At 37.4% G+C, this 20,499-nt stretch overlaps 1 protein-coding gene across 4 annotated transcripts in view; it reads left to right on the top strand.

The window, feature by feature from the left end:
• The window catches only part of LOC131255288 (uncharacterized), a 47,349-nt gene that overhangs the window by 20,340 nt on the left and 6,510 nt on the right, over positions 1-20,499 (top strand). For 3 of the 4 annotated variants that reach the window (XM_058255983.1, XM_058255982.1, XM_058255984.1), the window contains 5 exons: positions 2,945-3,133; positions 9,088-9,180; positions 9,304-9,486; positions 9,572-9,674; positions 15,366-15,551. In XM_058255983.1, coding sequence (XP_058111966.1) covers positions 2,945-3,133; positions 9,088-9,180; positions 9,304-9,486; positions 9,572-9,674; positions 15,366-15,551 — 754 coding nt within the window. The remainder of the gene's footprint in view (positions 1-2,944; positions 3,134-9,087; positions 9,181-9,303; positions 9,487-9,571; positions 9,675-15,365; positions 15,552-20,499) is intronic. The other variant, XM_058255985.1, reaches the window with a different exon arrangement.

Raw genomic sequence — 20,499 nt, 5'->3', positions numbered from 1 at the left:
CCTTGAGGAAGATAAGTTCACTCCAAGGTTAAAAGAATGGTTAGGCATAAGGCACCAGGGCCAGATGACATTTCAATGGCTTTCTTTTGAGATTGTTGGAAATTATCAAAGATGACTTGTGTTCTTTGCAAAGGAATTCCCAGAATGAGCTATTTTGGGCAAAGGAATCTATGCTATGTTCATCTGTCTCATTCCCAAGATCGATAGAGCTGGCTGCGTTACTGATTTTAGGCCAATAAGTCTAGTTGGCAGTCCATACAAAATCTTGCTATAAGTGCCTCTCTATTTGGCCAAGGATGACAATGAGCCAAACAATCTCTTCTTCCTAAGTTGCTTCTGTGAAAGATAGGAAACCATTCAATGGAATATTGGCTTCTAATGAAGTTTATTTACTGCAGGAAAGTAATATGGAGAAGCTGGTATCCTTTGCAAGTAGATATAGAGAAAGCTTGTGATTATGTAGATTTGGGTTTTCTGTATTAATAATCTCTTCAGAAAATGGTTTTTGGTGCTGGATGGTGTACATGGATTAAGGATGCATATCCTCGGCGAATTTCTTGGTGCTCGTGAAGGGCTGTCTGGATGGTTTCTTTTCTAGCTCTAGAGGGGGAGGCAAGGACATCCGCCATCTCCTTTTCTCTCCTTGATCACAGTTTTTTAGTGGACAGAGCTTCTAGTATTGGCCTTATTAAAGTCTTCTCAATTGGAGAGAATGGTATTTCGATATCTCATTTGCAGTTTGCGGAGGACACTCTTATCATGTGCGGTGCCTTGCGCGACCAAGTGAAAAATCTCAAAGGGATTCGCAGATGTTTTGAAGCAGTCTCAGGTTACGAGTTAATGTGAAGAAAAGTGGAATCTTGGCATGGCAACTAGTGAGAAAATTGTGCAAATGATTTCTAAGAGGATGGGATGCTCTTGAGTCTCTCCTCCCATTCACTATGCTATCTTTGTTTAGGAGGCAATGCCTTGTTCCTTAGTTTTGGGACCCTATCACTGAGAGAAATGAGAAAGAACAAGCAATGTGGAAGAAATCTTTATTTTCTTTGGGAGGAAGAATCACCCTCATCAATTTAGCTCTAATAGTCCACCCTATATGTAGTCTCTCTTCAAAATGCCAGCAAAGGTTGTAGAGCATATAGAGAGAATTCAGAGAAACTTTGAGATGGAAAAAGGTGATCGTCATAGTCTTCACTTAGTGATGTGGGAGACGTGCAAAAGCCTAAAAAGGAAGGTGTCATTGGGACAAGAAGAATGAGAGAGTAATTTAGCTTTGCTTGGGAAGTGGTGGTGAAGGCTTGGGAGCTGGGCATTTTGGAGGAAGGTCATTAGCTCTAAATATGGGGAATTTGTAGGGAGTTGGTTTCCAGGGATCTCAGCTCCAACATGTGGTGAGACATTAGCCTCTTTGGCTGTGTCCTCAATGATGATAATCAGAAGATTACAACAAAGGAAAGTAAGGCTTTCAAAAAAGGGATTCGTTTTTTGTTGGCAAGTAATAGGCTGTGGTTTTGGATTAATGCTTGGTTAGGTGAGACTCCTCTAGTGGAATCTTTTAGCAACCCATACACAATATTTGGTCTGTAAAGAGGCTAAGGTGACGTATTGCTATACATCAGAGAGAGTAGTAGTGGTTTGGAATGTGCTGATGAGGACATCTTAGATATAAAGAAATCGAGCTTTTTAATAGGCATATTGGGTAGTGACACAAAATGGGAATCAATCCTCAAGTTGAAGATAAGAATATTCGGTTGTGGTCGGAAGATGGGAAATTCTCTTCAAAGCCTTATTTTTGGTCGATGTTCGAGAGGGGTGATCATCCATATCCACTTGCTAGGGTGTAGAAGCCATCCATCCCTTGTAGAGTTCAAGCATTCTTGTGGATAGGTGTGGGCAACAAAATCCTCAAGGTTGACAATCTTAAAAGAAGAATGTCGTAATCCCAAACATGTGAGGTTGTGAGGGACATATGGAGCCATTAAAAAAAAAAACCTTTTCAGAGTTCCTTGGGTTCTGAATGATTTTATCCTAGCTCTGCTAAATGCGTGGGAAAAAGACCCTTTCATTCCTAGAGGGGCTATCTTATGGGTGGTACTTTTTGCAATTCTTTGGGGTGTTCGGAAAGAGAGGAACCTCAGGATTTTGAGGATAAGCATCCTAGCCACCGTCCTTTCAGTGGAAGATTCATTTTATGGTTTTAGAATAGGTTAAATCGGCATTTTAAGAAAGGGATGATCCTCATGACAATCCATTTTTATTGGGGAAAGGGTGGCTGTTGTTTGGGGTGGGAGTTCTCTTTAGTCTTTGGAGATGCCTTCTCATGGTCTCCATTGTTTTGTTTTGTTTTTTGTTTTTTTTTTTTTTTTTTTTTTTTTTTTTTTTTTTTTTTTGTTTTTCAATGGAGTTACAATTTAAAAAAAAAGAAATAAAAGAAAAAAAGAGAGAGTCTCAAATTGGGATTTTTACATCAGTGGGTACTGGGTTCAACATGGGCAAACAATGTGTCCAATTTTCAGTTATGGTTGTAGAATTGTTTTTATGGTACGGACAACCCCCCCCAAAGGTTTGTCTTACTCTGTTATTGGAATTTAGATTTTGGGCTTAGAATAGGTCGACGCCAATTTTCACAGTCGCATGTTTGGGTTTGGCTTATTCCTAAACATGGCATTCTCTACTTGAAGCTCTAGTCTGTTTATATGGTATGCCCTCCAGCAAAATGGATGATGAAAGTGGAATCATGTAATGGTTTCTCTAAAGGTTTTAACTTTTGCAATATTTATGCTTGATTTAAGTGGAGATTATTTCTGAATTTAAGAGAGGAGGCTTCTGATTTCCTTTTTCCCACTTACCAAAAAGAACTGTCAAGTTAAATTTAGAGTTATTTAATTTGTTTTTCCAATCACTATAGAAATCTTTTAATGGTCTGCATCTGCATGGTTTACAGGTGTTCACTTTTGGGTCTGTGCCTCTTAAGACCTATCTACCTGATGGGGACATCGACCTGACAGCTTTCAGCAAGAATCAAAATCTGAAGGATACATGGGCACAGGAAGTTCGTGATGTGCTTGAGATGGAAGAGAAGAGTGAGAATGCTGAATTCCGTGTCAAAGAAGTTCAGTACATTCAGGCTGAAGTACGCCCTTTCAGGACTCCCCATTCTGGATTTCCCAAACAATATGGACTGGTCTCCTGCATTTCTTGTTCCTATGCACGCTATTTACTAAATTTATCGACATTTTACATACGATCATTAACGTACTTTTTTCTTCTTCATTTGCTTTCCTTGCTGGTAATTTATTTTTTGGTCTTGATGGGCTATCACTGGCTGACAAAGATGTATTGCGCAACCAAGTTTATCGGGATCTACTAGGAGTGCTGTGGCAACATCTTGGAACATTTATTTGAATAATCTGCATCTGAGTAGAAAGGAAAATAGAATATCAAAGTGACGAGATGGGCACTGGATTTATTTATCCCAAATATGCTAAAGTTTTCAACATGACACGTATTATTTGGCCTTACTCATATAACATATTGTACCCTTCGTTCATAACTCCACCTTATTCAAAATATGTTCTCGCATGTCTGCACTAACACCCTCTTATTTGATTCTTGTCAATTTTCTTCCATGGCTTCTTGCTTTCTTTCATCTTTTTCTTTTTGGTGAGAAAGGAATCTTAATGTAGTCGTCGTTGTCGTCATCATCATCATCATCAAAGCATTATCTCGACTGGTTGGGGTCAGCAATGTAGTGACATGTAATATTAGTAGAAAAAGTTTAAAGGAAAGGGAAGATATCGGAAAGAATAAAGGAGGATTGGGGCTTCGGCCAGGTGCGGGATGATCGTCTGATTGAGCCAAGCTTTTCACCACCAGAGTTGTCATTGATCTTTTTGCAAGACGAGTAGGCGGGCATTTGATTGTGGAGTGAGACTTTGGTAATGCAATTGTGTTCACTTCTGGGAAATGTCCCCTGTGGAAGTTGGCCTTCATTTTGAATGAATTGAGAATTCTATGATATGCTGATTGTGTATAATCAAATCATTGGTGAATTCCAATGCATTGTCAATTCTTTGGCAATGGAAGGAGTCTTCTCCACTCCATATAGGGGACTTATCCATGACCTTGATCGATTTTCTCTCCTTTCTCCTTTGTGATTTTCTAATGAAATCCTTTGTGGCTGATTAAGAAAAGAATAATGAAAAAAAAGTTCAAAGGGTAAAAGAAAGGATGTGTAGGTCTTTGATGCCCTTTTATTTTCTTTATTATTTTGGTTTTATTTTCTTTATTATTTTGGTTTCTACTTTAAGGTTAATCCCCAATCCCATTAGTTTAATAACTTATACTTTTGACAGTTATACAAATTGCTTTGTAATGTATTAATTAAATCGTTTGATATTATCAGTATCACACAATATTGATATGATACTGGGCTTAAGTTGGATTTTTTATTTTATTTTATTTTATTTTATTTTATTTATTTAAAGGATCGGTCGATATATCGCAATGTATCACTATGTATCACAATGTATCGACAATACCATAAGTGTGTCAGTCCCCTTTGTGAAATTATTGGAAAAAATCACCAAAAATCCCAAAACATTTGATTTTTTTTTTTTTTTTTTTTGCTTTCATCACGTTACTAAGGAAATTTCTACCATCAATTTTCGATTGTTTGAAGAGGAAAGGGGATTTGGTAGCAGAAATCAAGATCAGAGCTTGTGGTACCAGAACCCAAATTGGTGAGTTTTTGTGGATTTGAACAGTTTTTTCTTGTTTAAAATCCTTGAATCAGTGGAATGGAGTTCATAATTCATGATTTTGCCTGTTTTGCATGCTTAATTGAGGGTTTCGACCTTTGATTTTTGAATTTGGGATAATTGGGGAAATCTGAATTTTCCTCTATTTTACCCATTTAACTTGAAATTAGAAGTTGAAAAAAAATCACATTAGAGTGCTTGGAGGTTGTGTACAAATTGACAAAACTTTTTTATTTTTTTATTTATTTAAAATATTCTTGATTAAAAAATGTTGAAAATTAACTAAAAATAAATTTATTGGAAAACAATTGGATTGACTAGATGTTATGTACGCTTCATATTTTGTATTATGAGTATATACTATTCTTAACATTAGTCACACTTGTTTATTTATTTTAAAAAATTAATTTAATTTTTTAAAAACTTATAAAAAAATACTTAAAAATATATTTTTATATAAATGCACCATATATTGTAGGACATATTTAGTGTTAGTATTTAGTAAATTCGATATGCTAATAGGTGTATAAATTATAGAAATATTAGTGATTTCTCTATTTATTATTTTATATGAACTAATTTTTAACACAGTTGCATCACTTCTATTGGGCAGGGGGGTAGTTTAGTACCCTATACAAAGAAAACTTGATGTGTGTACTTGGTTTTTGTAATCTTTTGAGTTCTAAGTGTGTAATGATGTCTTTTTTAACATCTCCAGAAGTTTCAATGAAAAATTTGACCAATTTCCTAATGTTTCCAAAAAACAATGATACATTATGCGATACATCTGACATTTTCCATGCGATACCCGATATGTTTCCATATCCCAAGGGTGTGGTACCTCCAACGGTACTGATACTGAAAATATTGGTATAATAAAAAGGCTAATTCAATAGATTACACCTTAGGACTGCTTCAATGGATATTATTTTGTGCTTGTACTTGGGATAAGAAGTATTATGGACGCAGCGAGAAATGCAAAGTGGATCAAAGATAGAAAAATCGATTATTGTAGGAAAGCACAACAATCCGCTTGCTGATTGCAAGGGGTCACCAGTGTTCGAAGTATCGGTATCGCTATAAGTTTCGTTGGTTGGGGATATGGAAACAATATCGATATCGCCAGTAATATCGCTGATAACCGGAAATGTGGGAAAACATGGGGAAAATGGTAGAATAGTTAGTGAAACTTCAGGAGATGCTAAAATACACATTTGCATATTTATGAATAAAAATTTGCAAAAGGAATGTATACATAATAAGTTTCCATTTAATGGTTGCTTAAAGGCATGTGTCGTCGTAAGAAACAGTCTAACCATCCCATCCATCCATCCAATCATCCATCCAAAAATCCATCGGTATTGCAGAATATCAACAACTCACAATATTTTGCCAAGAAATCATCAACAACTGAAAATGAAACAAAATATTGTGGTCTTGATATTAGGCATGTTGTGATAACGATAATGTTGAGATATTATCAATATTAGCAATGACAAATTGAAAATTGCATGCGACAATGTGCTCATAAAATATTTGAAATAGATTTTTTTTTTTTTTTTTTTTTTTTTTTTTTTGTTTTTGTTTTTAATAAACAAACTTTCTGTGATGTCTCTATGTCGATGATGTTATTGAAATATCGCCGATACAAGGGTTGTTTTGGGTTAAGGTTAGGATCATCAATGCACCTCATATACTTGTTTTTCACTTCCTTGATGCTCTAGTCTTCATGTCTCTTTGGTCTTCAACTTCCAAGGGCTCAACCGACTCTTGACGCATGGACACACTTGATTGACAAACAAGGTGCACAAATCAATGCACTAACAATAACCCCAAAGGTAGTCCATGCTAAGGTCTTCTCATAGTCCATTCGATGCAGGTAATGGAGTGTACAAAGCAGTGTTCTATTCTTGTCCTTTCCCAAGCTAATATTGACATGCTTGACATTCTCAAAAAACGGTTGTGGCATCTTTCTTGATTCTAGGACAGAGAAATGATCTTCAACCATTGTGGTTGTCTTGTGAATCCCGAAATGACCATCCAGACCATTGGAATGTAACTTGCGCACTACTAGCTGTTGCGATGAGCCGTTTGGAATGCATAGCCTTGTACCATAAAATAGGTAACCATCCTCCAAGGAAAATTGTGAATACTCATCATCTCATTTGTCAGATAAGTGGAGAAAAGTTCCCTAAGTTTTTATCATCATTGTAATTTCTCGATTTCCTCAAGTCCAACTATGGATATTGAGAGTGGAATCAAGAGATGCATTTTCCTATTGAAGTCATCTACTACCTTGTTCTCCAACCTGCTTGGTATATGGCATTAAAGGTGAACTCTTAAATATGCATGCCACATAGTGTATCATGCAGGCAATTTCTTCTGGGAGTTTAGGTACCTCAGGGCCTCATGGTTCGAATAGATTACAAACTTTCAGTGCACTAGATAATGTCTCAAGTGCGTCAAGGCTTGAACCACAAGATAAGGCTCGATGTCATAGCAGAATATCTTTTCCATGCGTCATTGAGTTTCTTGTTGAAGTACGCAGTAGGTGCACTTCTGGCTTAGGACACTTCATGCTCACATGAGAGGCAGCATAAGCTTTTTTCAAAGACTAGGAGGAATAAAACTAGTGCCTCAGTTTTGATTTGCTTTCATCTCGTCCTAGTTGCCAACTAGGGATAGACCACAACATTGTCGGTTTCCTTCGATCGCATACCACCAGTCTTGTGCTGCGCCATTGAGCTTCAAAGATGCAAAAATGCAACTCAACAGCTTTCAACACCTTGTATCAATGGAAATATTTTTCCATTGACTTCAACCAATCATTGAAGATATCCTTCTTTATGCACCTGGTTGGTGCCTCAATGCATTAATTTTATCCTCCCCTATGATTGACTAGGTATTCTCGTTGAGGGGAATGGGAGCTCTGGACTCTACCGGGTAGTGAGGTTGTTGAAGCCCTTGGTGCAGAATCGCAGATCCTGCGCACTGTCAGAGTTCATCCCATTCATTTCAGGTTTTCTTGTGGAGGCATTCCTGGACTCCATGACACCTTCTAACTGGAGATGCATGGTTGACCAAAGGTTGAAGAATCAATGAGTTCGGGAAAGGCAACGATCCACTAGTCAATAGTGATTGCAAACTCACTCTCCTCATCTTCCAAAAGCACAAGCACAAACAAAGAAAACTGAACTTTTATTTCTCACAAGCATAATGACATTAAGCATTCCATTGGGATGCTTCTATAGACTTAACAATATAGACTTAACAAATTTCCTTGAGGTGAGACACTCTGAGCTGATCCATGTGGCAAGAGTTTGAATTATAGTAGATATGGTTTCAGGTCTGGCAAAATCAAAGATCGAAGTTCTCGCAAAATGCTTAGTTACCCAGATGACATCTACCATCCTTTACATGGGCTGGGGATGAGCAGGTGCAAATGCTACCAGGCTTAATTCCCATGCTACTTGTTGATACCATTACAAGTTACAACCAATCATGGTGTGCTGTAACGGCCGTTAAGGGGCCGTATCAGCCGCTATATAATGGGAATAGCGCCAACTGTTATGTGTTACAGGGTTGTAATGGGCATAACGGCTGTTATGGAAAAAAAACCCATGTCGGCCTTGTAACAGCCATTATGGCCCCTGTTACAGACCGTTACAGCCCCCCATAATGGCCATAATGGTCAATACAGATGTTTTTTTCTTCAGTTTTTTCAAAAAAAAAAAAAAAAAAGAAGAAGAAAAGAAAAGAAAAAGAAAAAAAAAGAAGAAGAAAAAAAGAGAAGAAAAAGAAAAAGAGGTTATGGCCTGTATCATAAGGGTAATGGTGGTGGCTGTTACGGTCACCCTTACTGTTACGGCACACCTTGTAACCAATGGTGGGGGTTTAGAAAATAATGAACCTAATACAATCTGATGCTGTTTAATTGTATGATACAAGTATCCATGTTAGGTACCGGTATTGTTGTTGTCTTTGACACTTCCCTGAGCATTTGTACCTCTATCTGGGATCCTAGTTGATTGTTCATGTCACTGGCCAAGTAGTGTCGGTGTCTTGATACAGGTACTCTGGACATATCTAAACTACTGCGTATCCTGGTTGATTGTTCATAATACTGACCTATATTATATTGTTTATTTTGGGAACCTTTGCCTATTCATATTTTATATTTTATCTCTGTTACTTAGTCCTCATATATCCCCATTCATGAATTCAGTGTTTTTTTTCTTCTTCTTGATTTTATATTTGTTTTTAGTCTGGAGTCTTTTTTACATTATTCTATATGCTAAATTGCATTCCATTTCATCTTTTTTCTCAGGTTAAGATAATAAAATGTCTTGTTGAAAACATTGTGGTAGACATATCTTGTAACCAGCTTGGTGGGCTGTGCACCCTTTGTTTCCTTGAGGAGGTGAGCTGCTGGTCTTTGATTCATGTGACCTTAGACCCCTTGATCTGAAGCAATAGATCCCAACTTAATTGAAAAGTTTTCTGCATGGGACCTTGTATTTACAGCCAATCCCCGTGTCTGCAGGTTGACCATTTGATAAATCAAAATCATTTATTTAAGCGCAGCATCATATTGATTAAGGCCTGGTGTTACTACGAGAGCCGTATATTGGGAGCTCATCATGGACTTATTTCTACTTATGCTTTGGAGACATTGGTCCTATACATATTTCATGTATTTAACAATTCCTTCGCTGGACCACTTGAGGTAACTACTGACTTCAGGATTTTCAATAAGGCAAGTTGTATGGATTAAGCTATAGTCTGATCATGGTTCTGCCGTGCGTGTCAAGGTCCTTTATCGCTTTCTGGAATTTTTCAGCAACTTCGATTGGGACAACTTTTGTGTTAGCGTATGGGGCCCTGTCCCTATTAGTTCACTTCCAGATACGACAGGTACTTATCTATTCTTATAGGTAAATCCGCAGAATGACAGATAGAAGAGGAGACTTGCAGCACATGTGCCCATATGGCACACTAATGTGAAATCTGGGCCATTCACAGGTGGGGCCCATCATCAAGGTATCCCGTATCGGTATCGGTTGGCATAACGGTGCCCTTCGAAACCGATATGGATATGGGGGCGTAACGGCAATACAGGGGCGTAACGGCCCGTAACGGCGCAAATTTTTTTTTTTTTGCCTAAAAAATATGAAAAAATATGGATTAAATCCGGAATATTCTAAGTATTCCAAATATGCATTCATTTATAAATTGGAATATGTTTATGGTGGTGTAACGGTCCACTCTTTGGTGAGAAGTTGTATCGGATTGTCTGATGAATTTATGAACCAGATAACTTGAATTTGACTACAAAATTCATATATTTAATTTTCTAACTATCTACTATCAATGATAGATATATTAGAATGAATGTAATATGAAAATATCTTACATTAGGTGTTTGCAATTATTTTTGAGGAATTTCTCGAACATACCTGTGCACGTGACTATGATTCCTGTCTATGACCTGTCATCCTCAAGTCAAGAATATTAAAAAAAAATAGTAGTGTCTGATATACTGCCCTGCAACTTGATTAAGGATCACTTGATTGGTTGTCAGGGGAGCTATTTTAAATACAAGTTCGGCAGTGTCAATTGTATGCTTGGCTTCTTGCAATAATATTGCCGTGAGCTGTCTGCTGCAAATACTTACCGTAATACAAATATATACTCACAATCACGAGTCACCACCAAAATGAAAATCTGGTTTTTTGTGGTTGCTCGACCTCCACATCATCGTCATCGTCACCATCAGGTTGAGGCTGTCCAATAGGTGTAGGTACTGCATATCCATAATATCCAGTGCCAGAAGGAAATACTAGATCAACGAAACCAGAGGATGACTGATCTTGACTAGGTAACGACTTTGACCCCGAGTAAGGATGTCCACCAGCGCTCGTCGAATAGCCATACTGTTGCCCATACTCAGGCTGTTGAGAATCTTGAGATTGAGAGTGCATCTGCTGTGATGAGTAACTTGGATTTGGATATAGATATCTATAATCATATGGATATTGATTGGGAGGACTACTCCAACATGAATGTGATGGAACAGGCTCAGTATAACCACCATAATCATAATCCAATTGAACATAAGAATATCCATCATAATAACTAAGACCATGAGCCTGCTGATGTTCTGGACCTCCCGGACCCGGTGCACCATTGGATGTACCCTCCTCCTGCTGGCTGTATCGTGACTCAGTACACTCATAAGTCCGACCTCGTGTACTACCTCGTCGATGTTCATCGGCATCGCGATCTGTAGACGGCTGTATAGGGCGCTGAGCAACTCCAGAAGTGCTAGCACCAGGGGCAGGGGGGTCATCGTCACCATCATCCGACACGTTCACGCTACCACTGCTTGTACTCTTTTGTTGATCTTGAGCCGTACCCATACTTGGCATAAACGTTGCTCCTCTTACAGGGTCTAACACATTTGCACAACTCTCTTGTTGCGCTTTACGTATTTCTGGGTCATCAATTTCCTATTCTTCACTATCCTCTTCAATTTGCTTTTCCCTTGTTTCCAACTAAGGTAGAAGCGGGTCATCCTCATTATAAATATTGTCCAAGTTTATTGGACAGTAGTCTCCGTCATCGACAGCTGTAATGCTCCTATGATATCGTCGCATTCTTAGTTTTATATTGTAGTGCATGAAAACAAGTCTATTTAATGTTCTAGTTTACAATATATTCCTATTCTTTGAATGAATAAGTGCAAAACAACTCCAATTCCTTTCGCAGCTAGATGAAGATGTTGTCTGGCTTATAACTTTTACTGCAATTTTTTGGAGAGCCTTCGTATTCTCTCCGAAATTAATCCACCATTCGGCCTGTTGCAACCTAGATACTGCACGCTGTGCAAGAGCATCTCTAAAGTTACCAAGGCAATTTCCAAACGTATCTAATTCATTCAACGCCTTTATTTGCAGATCTAAGTTAGGCTGTAATCTCTTTATCACATTTTTTAGCCCGACACGAACTTCATCATCCTCAACAAATGATTGGGCATATCTATATCTAGGATTTAGATAACAACCTTCTGCATGAAGATCGTGATGGAGTTGTTTTGTCCATCTCCTGTCGATCATCCTCTAATAAGACTCAGCTTCTACAATCACGTTGAATTGCCAACTTTGCCTTATCCATGGCATCGTATAGGAAGTTCATGGTAGGTGCTTCGTCGGTTTCAACAAGACGGAGTACCCTCATTAGTGGCTCCATTACCTTTAGGATCGACTTGACCCTCTTCCAAAATTTGTTGTTCCGTATGGTGTTCATAACTTCAATCAGTGTCCTTGATCTCTTCTGCCCATGTTTTGTGTTGAGCCATTCTCGGAAAACGAACATCTCACTTAACTCTCCCCTATGCTGGAATAAACTCTCTAATGCAATAAAGTTTGTTGCGAATCTAGTAGCCGCAGGCCTCAACAACTCTCGTCCTTTCATGAACTTTCTCATTATTGCGACTACTTGATTATGGTTGTAAATAAACGTCGTCACTTTTCTTGCCCTTTCGACCATTTCCTTAACATTTTTCTTCTTCCCAATATCTTCCAATATAGGATCAATACAATGGGTAGCACATGGTGACCAAAAAAGATGTTTTCTCGTATTCATCAACATGTCCTGCAAGCTTATATAATGCTTCATTATCTGTCACAATCTGTACTATATTCTCCTCTCCAATCTCATCCATAACTTTATTCATTAGTCCATTAATATAAGTATAATTTTTTGTTGCCTCTGAGGCATCAATTGACTTGTGGTATATAGTTCCTAAGTGGCAGCATACCATGAAGTTAATCATGCTGCGTCTGGTTGGGCCAGTCCAACTATCACACATGATCGTGCATCCTCTGGCTTGCCATACAGGTTTAAAGGTAGCCACGTATGCTTTCACATCCGCATACTCTGCATCCGTCCATTTTCCTCTAATCTCCTTAGCCGTGAGAGCTTTTATTCCTTCACCTGCTTCTGCTGCTGCATCAATTACCACCTACCAATATGGAGAATTGGCCGCGTTAGGAGGTATGTTGACATGTATAAATAACTTTGTTGCTGCTCTACCTAATTTCTCAACAGAAGTTCTACTCCACATGTCTTATCTTCTTTTGTTTAGTTGATTCTTTCCTTAACAAGATTGGATCAATAGAGGGTCTCCTAGGCTCATTTACTTCTTCATCCAAATGTATAGGGGCATCACGTGAAGATGCCTGTCGTCGACTCCCAAACACATGTCGTAACCCACCAAACCTACCCCCCCTCCCAAAGAAGCAGTTGCACTTCCAGTTGTACTCCTACTCCCACTCTCACTGCCCCTCCCTGTATCACGCACTGACCCATGCGTGCCAAACATGCGGCGACGTTCTTCCTCTTCATGAGCTAGACGCAAGCTCTCTCCTAGCTATAGTTAATTCCCGATCTGAATTTTCGTCAGAATTAATAATATCTTCATCACGAACGCCCATATAATCAGGACCAAACACCTCCTGTCGAGCTGCATCCAAAACATCATCTTTCTTTTTTTGTACAGCAGCACGCTTACCCTTCGACTCATCCAGACTAGCTTACATTAAAAGCATTATCTCTTTCGGTACTCTAATACATACCGCAACTTGACTCTTTCGATGTGCCAAATGTTGTTTGAGACGGGTAATTCCACCAGTCACTATTCTATCACAATACTTGCACCTCATTTGGTGCCTAGTACCACCAACCCTCTCACAATGTTGCCATCCAATATCCTCACTCACTTATTGTTGTCCAGACCCAGACATTTCTTTAAGTTTAGGTAGATACTTGATAATTAGATATAGATTAGATATGAGTGTATGATCTATGTCAATAAAGATGACTTAATGTTCTAACTAAACCCTAAGAAGCTCTAAAACCTGTCCAATATAAGCAAATAAAAACATAAAGTCACTAATTCGAAAATAGAAAAAAAATATAAAATGACACCACAAATCTATAAAATGCACATTAACATGTTCTACTATGATTAACACATCATATTGTATGATTAAAACAGCAAAACATACATTAAAAAATGATTTTTCGAATTAAAAAAAAGGGCCATAATTATTGCGTAACTAGAAAAAAATAGAAAAAAATATAAAATGACACCACAAATCTGTAAAATGCACATTAACATGTTCTACTATGATTAACATATCACATTGTATGATTAAAACAGCAAAACATACTAAAAAATGATTTTTCAAATTTAAAAAAAAGGGCCATAATTATTGCGTAAATAGAAAAAAATAAAAAAAATATAAAATGACATCACAAATCTGTAAAATGCACATTAACATGTTCTACTATGATTAACACATCATATTGTATGATTAAAACAGCAAAACATACATTAAAAAATGATTTTTCGAATTTTAAAAAAAAGGGCCATAATTATTGCATAAATAGAAAAAAATATAAAATTACACCACAAATCTGTACAATGCACATTAACATGTTTTACTATGATTAACACATCATATTATATGATTAAAACAGCAAAACATACGTTAAAATATGATTTTTCGAATTTTAAAAAAAGGGCCATAATTATTGCGTAAATAGAAAAGAAATAAAATGACACCACAAATCTGTAAAATGCACATTAACATGTTATACTATGATTAACACATTATATTGTATGATTAAAACAACAAAACATACATTAAAAAATGATTTTTCGAATTTTTTGAAAAAAGGGCCATAATTATTGTGTAAATAGAAAAAAATATAAAATGATACCACAAATCTGTAAAATGCACATTAACATGTTCTACTATGATTAATACATCATATTGTATGATTAAAACAGTAAAACATACAATAAAAAGTATAAATACCTATTTTTGACGAATTTCTGAAAAATGGCCTACCAAGCTTCGATTCAAGAAAATCCGTAGTATAATCTGTTTTTATCTCAAATACCAAGCCAAGGTTGGTCGAAAATAGTAGTAGAAGGATTGAGTGAGAGTTTGGAAGCAAATAGTTTCAAAAAAAAAATGAAAAAACGGAGCTTAAAAAGGCAAAAAACATATGAACGTTACTCGACCGTTACGGGCTAGCCGTTACAGGTCTGTAACGGCCGTTACGCCCATAACGGGCCCGTAACAGCCGTTATGGTAGTAAAATCGGGGCATCGCCCGTTACGACCCTGTATCGCGTAACGGATCCTACCGTTACCGTTATGTATCGGCCGTTACAGCCGATACGTAACCGATATGGGACACCTTGCCCATCATGAACGTGTCCTGGGACAAATCAAGGTCAGGCCATGTGTATGAGAAAAATGGTCAGTTAGTGAAAAAGGGAAATGACCAATGCTACTTCTATGGTCCACTTGATGACTGGACCAGCCTATTTTTCGCCAGAGCAACGCTGGCCCCACCTAATGATGGGCATGGATCTCACAATTGTGCCACAAATCTCCTCTTCAGTCTTCTGTACTCTGAATTTTCTTTTGTTTATATCCTTCATATATACTTATGCTCTCTGATTGAGTGGCTTCCGGTTTCTCATTTCTTATATTCACCTTCTATAATTTTGTTTCGAAATATTGTGCAGCTGAACCACCTCGAAGGGATAGTGGAGGGTTATTGCTTAGCAAACTCTTTCTTGATGCATGTAGCTCAGTATATGCAGTTTTCCCTGGTGGCCAAGAAAATCAAGGTCAACCCTTTGTGTCTAAGCATTTCAATGTTATTGATCCTTTACGTACAAACAACAACCTTGGGCGTAGTGTCAGTAAAGGTATTCTGATTCTTCACTACTATTAAATTCTTGGAAAATAGCCTGCTTTTAAGTGTGAATGATGTTTCTATTTTCATTCTTTGAACTTCTGCTTGCATGCTGACTCTCCAATTGGTCAGTTTCCTTGAATTTTGACTTCTTTATGTTGCATCATTCTTTGTTTGCAAATTGCCTGTGAATGTCGCAGTCTGGAATATAATAGTGTTATAGGCTTTCAGCATTGTCATTCTCTATTAGGAACAATTTTTTCTTGTCATACATCTAATATTTTCAAAACTTTCATTCCCAAACTTTTGGATTTGCAAGGATTTTTTACTTGCACTATTTGAGCATCGTGCAATTCTAGTTTCATATGTTTGGTTTCATTATTGCTTTTTACTTCTACTTGGAGAATTCATGTGTCAGTAGAAGTGAGCAATTTTATCACAAGAGGAGAGGACATGTTGTTGTGAGATCTAAATCTCATATAAAAGAAGAAAGAAACAAAAGAAAAGAAAGAAGATGATGAGGAGAGAAGAAGGGATGTCTCACAAAGCCATGAAAAGGTTCCTCGTTTTTCCCCCCCCCCTTCAAAACTAGGGCCAATAGATGAAATCTGACAGTCAAAATCTCCAATAAGAGCAACCCACATGCATCTTCCCAGTATGTGGTCTTTCAGATGCACAAAATATGCATGTGGGGTCTTCAATGCAGCTCACTAGGCCCCACATAGCAATCCTCCAACCGTAGCGAAACCGGAGCTTCAGTTGGGGTCTTCCTCCTCCGCTGGTAGATAAGATAGGATGATGCTCTGATGTCCTCATCAAATGGTTTCCATCGTTATTGTTATGTGTAACGGGTGTTATGCCCGTATATATATATATATATATATGCAAAAAAATTTGAAAAAATATGGATTAAAAAAAATATTTAGTGAATTCTAAATATGTATTCTTTTTTGGTTTTGAACATGTTTATAATAGTGTAACAATCGACATTTTAATAGGGATGTTGTATTGATTTGTTTGATAATTTTATGAATTTGATAGGCTTATATTGACTATAAAACTCCCACATTTAATTTCGTAATTATCTAATATCAATGATAAATTATATTAGCATGATAAAATTATATTAATAATGAGATAATTAATTATTTATATTTATATAACCATGGACAACATGTCAACAGATTCGAAACATAAGTGATAAGTTATAAAATAATGCTACTTAAAGCCCAATGGACAAACATATATACAAAGATATTAACTAGTCAATCACCACCATGATGAAAATCTTAATGCCTGTGGTTATTTAACCTCCACGTCCTTGTCATTATTCGGTTACAACTTTGGAACACATGTTCCCATATCAATAATAACTAGAGTTGGAGGGAAAGTTCATGTCAATGACATCTGAAGATGATTGATCACGATCCTTACTGGGCATCTGTTGACCCCGAGTAGGAATATCCACCATTGCTAGACAAAGACCCATATCCATAGTCATAGCCACTAGACCCACTACCATGGTTGTGTCCATAACCATACTGCAGCTGCCCCTAGTACGGTTGCTCGTACTTGTTTTGCTGAGAGTGAGATTGCGACGAAGAATAACTCGGATATGAATTCGGATGTGCAGCCCCATATCAACCTGCTCCACATGGATACATTGATGATTAGGAGTAGTCCAACATGAAAGTGGCTCAACAGGCTCTGTATGCTATCCATAGTCATATCCAGATCCATTTCCATAAGCGATCTGATGTCCCGACTTCCCACTGCACCATTTCCTCCAGTGCCACTAGTGCCAACCTCCTCATAATTGTCTCCTCTGGCTGGTTGTATTGTGACTCACCATACTCATAAGTTTGGATTTGTCTAACCCATCAATCCTCATCGGCTTCGTGACTTGTAGTCGGCTGTACCTCCGTGTGCCAAGCAACACTAGAAGCAAGTGCATCATCATCATCATTACCGCTATTATCATTTGTTTCGGTTTCGTTGTTGTTGCCTTCTAGTACTCTTTTATTGGGCCAAAATTAATCCTCTTTGAGTCCAAGATAGTTGCACGATTTTCTTCTTGCCCCGTGTGTATTGCTGGGTCATGCACCTCACTTCACTTGTCTCACTTGTCTCTTCTACCTATTTCTCCCTTTATTCCAACCAAGGTAGAAGTGGGTCTTCCTCTTCATAAATGTGGTCCAAGTTTATTAGACAAAAGTTGCATTCGTCAATAAAATTTGCAACACATCTCGCATTCTGTAATCTTGGTGTTACTTTGTATTACATGTAAACAGGCTGATCCAAGGTCCTGACCTGCAATCTATTTCTATTCTTTAGTGTGGATGTGTGTAAAATAGCTCTAGTTCCTCTTACAGCTAGAGGAAGTTGTTGTGCAAAAAGAAGCTGCCTTAACGAAGTGCATATACTTCTAACTGTGGGCAGCATTTCAAAACATTTATATTATTTTTTATCACTGTAATAACAAAACTAAAGACCACTAATTTAAGACTTCTACTCACTTTGTTTAGCGTCCTTATATGCCCATCTAAGTCGGGCTCTAATCGCTTTATCATAATTTTCAGCGTGACACGAACCTCATCATCCTCACAAATGAAGCAACATATCTGTATCTCAGATTTAGATAGTATCCTACAGTACAATAATGAAAACAAAGACTTTTAATGATTACACTATAAAAATAACTGACTAATAACTAACAACAAGTGCATGATAACAAAGCGTTATATTTGCTGCCACATGAAGATTGTGGTGAAACTGATTTGTCCAATGCTTGTTGATCATCTTCCAGTAATTTGTATAATGTGTACAATTACGACGAATAACAAGTTTCAGGAAGCCTACGGTAGGTTTTTCATCAGATTTTATAAGATGAAGGACTTCCATTAGTGGTTCCGTCACTTTGAGAATGTTTGTGACCTTCTTCTGAGAATGTTTGCGACGTTCTTCCAATATTTGTTGTTCTTGATGGTCACTACAACCTCAACTGTTGTCCCTAATGTCTTTTGCCTATGTTGTGTTGAGCAACTCTTGAGAAGCAAACATTTCACTCAACTCAACTCTCCTCAATGCTGGTACAAACTCTCAAGGGCTATAAAGTTTGTTACAAATTTAGTTGCTGCAGGCCTAAGTGGCTCTCTCCCATTCGTGAAATTCCTCAATATTGCAACTAGTTGTTTATGGTTGTAGATGAATGTCATCAATTGTCTTCCCCTTTCAACCAATTTTACGATATTCTTTCCAATATCTTCCAATATGAGATCGATGTAATGTATGACATATGATGACCAAAATAAATATTGTCTCCTCGTCATCAATATTCTTCCTGCAGAGTGTATGTTGCTTCGTTGTTGGTCATAATCTGCACCACATTCTCCTCTCCAATCTTAGTGAGTTTGGATAACCTAGTGAGTTTGTTGATTTGCTTAATGTCTTATGTCAGAAGGGAGGGGGAAATTTGGAGAATGAAATCATCTTCGGGGATTTTCTCTACTTCTTGTTTTTATAGTCCTAGTGGATAGTAATGATATCCAGGTCCAGCTCTTAAGGGTATGGTCATTTTGTGTCCTCATAGGGTCTAAACTCTTTTTTTTTTTTTTTTTTTTTTTTTTGCAGTAGGTTTGGATAAAATTCTTACCATCTATCATTTGAAACTTCTGGAAATGCAAATGCAAACAAGTTCACGTGCAAGGAAAATGTAAAGTTTTCTTTTAATGAATATCTTGAATTTTATTAAAAGAAAAAGGGGAAACTAAATACAGAGAAAACAACCAATTAGGAGGCAGCAAAGCAAACGACTGGAGCTACTAAATCTGTTCTGACTGGCTGATGAATTCTTCATAAACTGGACCTAAGAGGCCTTTCCTTAGCCAATCTATCTGCAGGCCCTTTAATAAACTTGAGAATTTGCTTCATGGTGAACATGTGAAAATGGCATGGGGAATGAATTAAATCAACTACTCTTCAACTATATTCTTGATTCCCCAGTCTGTTGTCTGATTTTGCCCACTTAATAGCATTAGCATAGTCACCTTCAATGATTACTGGAAAATGTGAAGTCTGCCAATCATTTTAATCATTCAAGTTTTCCTATCAGTATCAGTGTTTATTTTGGATCTTTGGAGGACAAACTGGCATTTTGGATCTTTGGAGGACAAATTGGCCAACAAAGGCCTCAATAGGGGCTATGTTGTAGCCTGTAGGAACAAAATCCTTTTAACAATCACTTTGAAGGCGAAGGATGTCGAAATGACAGAGTTGATCACTCCTAAAAGCTTATCAAGATACTCTTTCAGTGTGGCTTGATCATGCAATTCTGACATCAAACTATGATCAGGCTGTACAGTGGTAGCAGAATCAAAGTGGCAGAATCAGGCTGTACTGTGGTAGCAGAATCAAACTATGATACCCACGTGAGTTGTGGGAACCACCAGAAGGCCATTTTGATTAGGCAGGGTCATTTTGAATAGGCAGGTGGTTCTTGATTGATTTCCAAATTGGTTTGGCTTAGGAATCCTAAGAATTCCTAGAAGTTGCTAGATTTGATTTGGTTTGTGAAAAGATAGTTAAAAGATATTCCTTTGCTTTGTTAACAAATTATCACATCAGTCTTTTGCAGTTGTGGTCTTCATCAAAGAAGAATAAGTTTGTAAATAGGATTTTAGGATAGTTCTTGTGGTTGAAGTTCACCTAATTCAGGATCTATTTTAGAATAAATTAAGCTTCAGGAAGTACCAGTTTGACAGTAAGTTGAATTGGGACTGTCTTAGAACTAGAAAGCTTCGTTTTAGAGTTGCCAGGTGGCTGTAAACATGGGTCCTTGAATATTTGAATTCCGTCTTAGTTTCATGCTCTCATGCTAAAGTGTCATCCCCTAAATCTATTGTTCACCTTTTAGTGTAAATGTTTGTGAGATCATTGTATCATTAAAAGGATTCATTTTTTTC

The sequence above is a fragment of the Magnolia sinica genome, chromosome 9 (genome assembly GCF_029962835.1).
Source record: "Magnolia sinica isolate HGM2019 chromosome 9, MsV1, whole genome shotgun sequence".
Lineage (NCBI taxonomy): Eukaryota > Viridiplantae > Streptophyta > Magnoliopsida > Magnoliales > Magnoliaceae > Magnolia > Magnolia sinica.
Note: the sequence above shows the minus strand (reverse complement) of the source record. Positions and strands in the feature narration are given on the sequence as shown.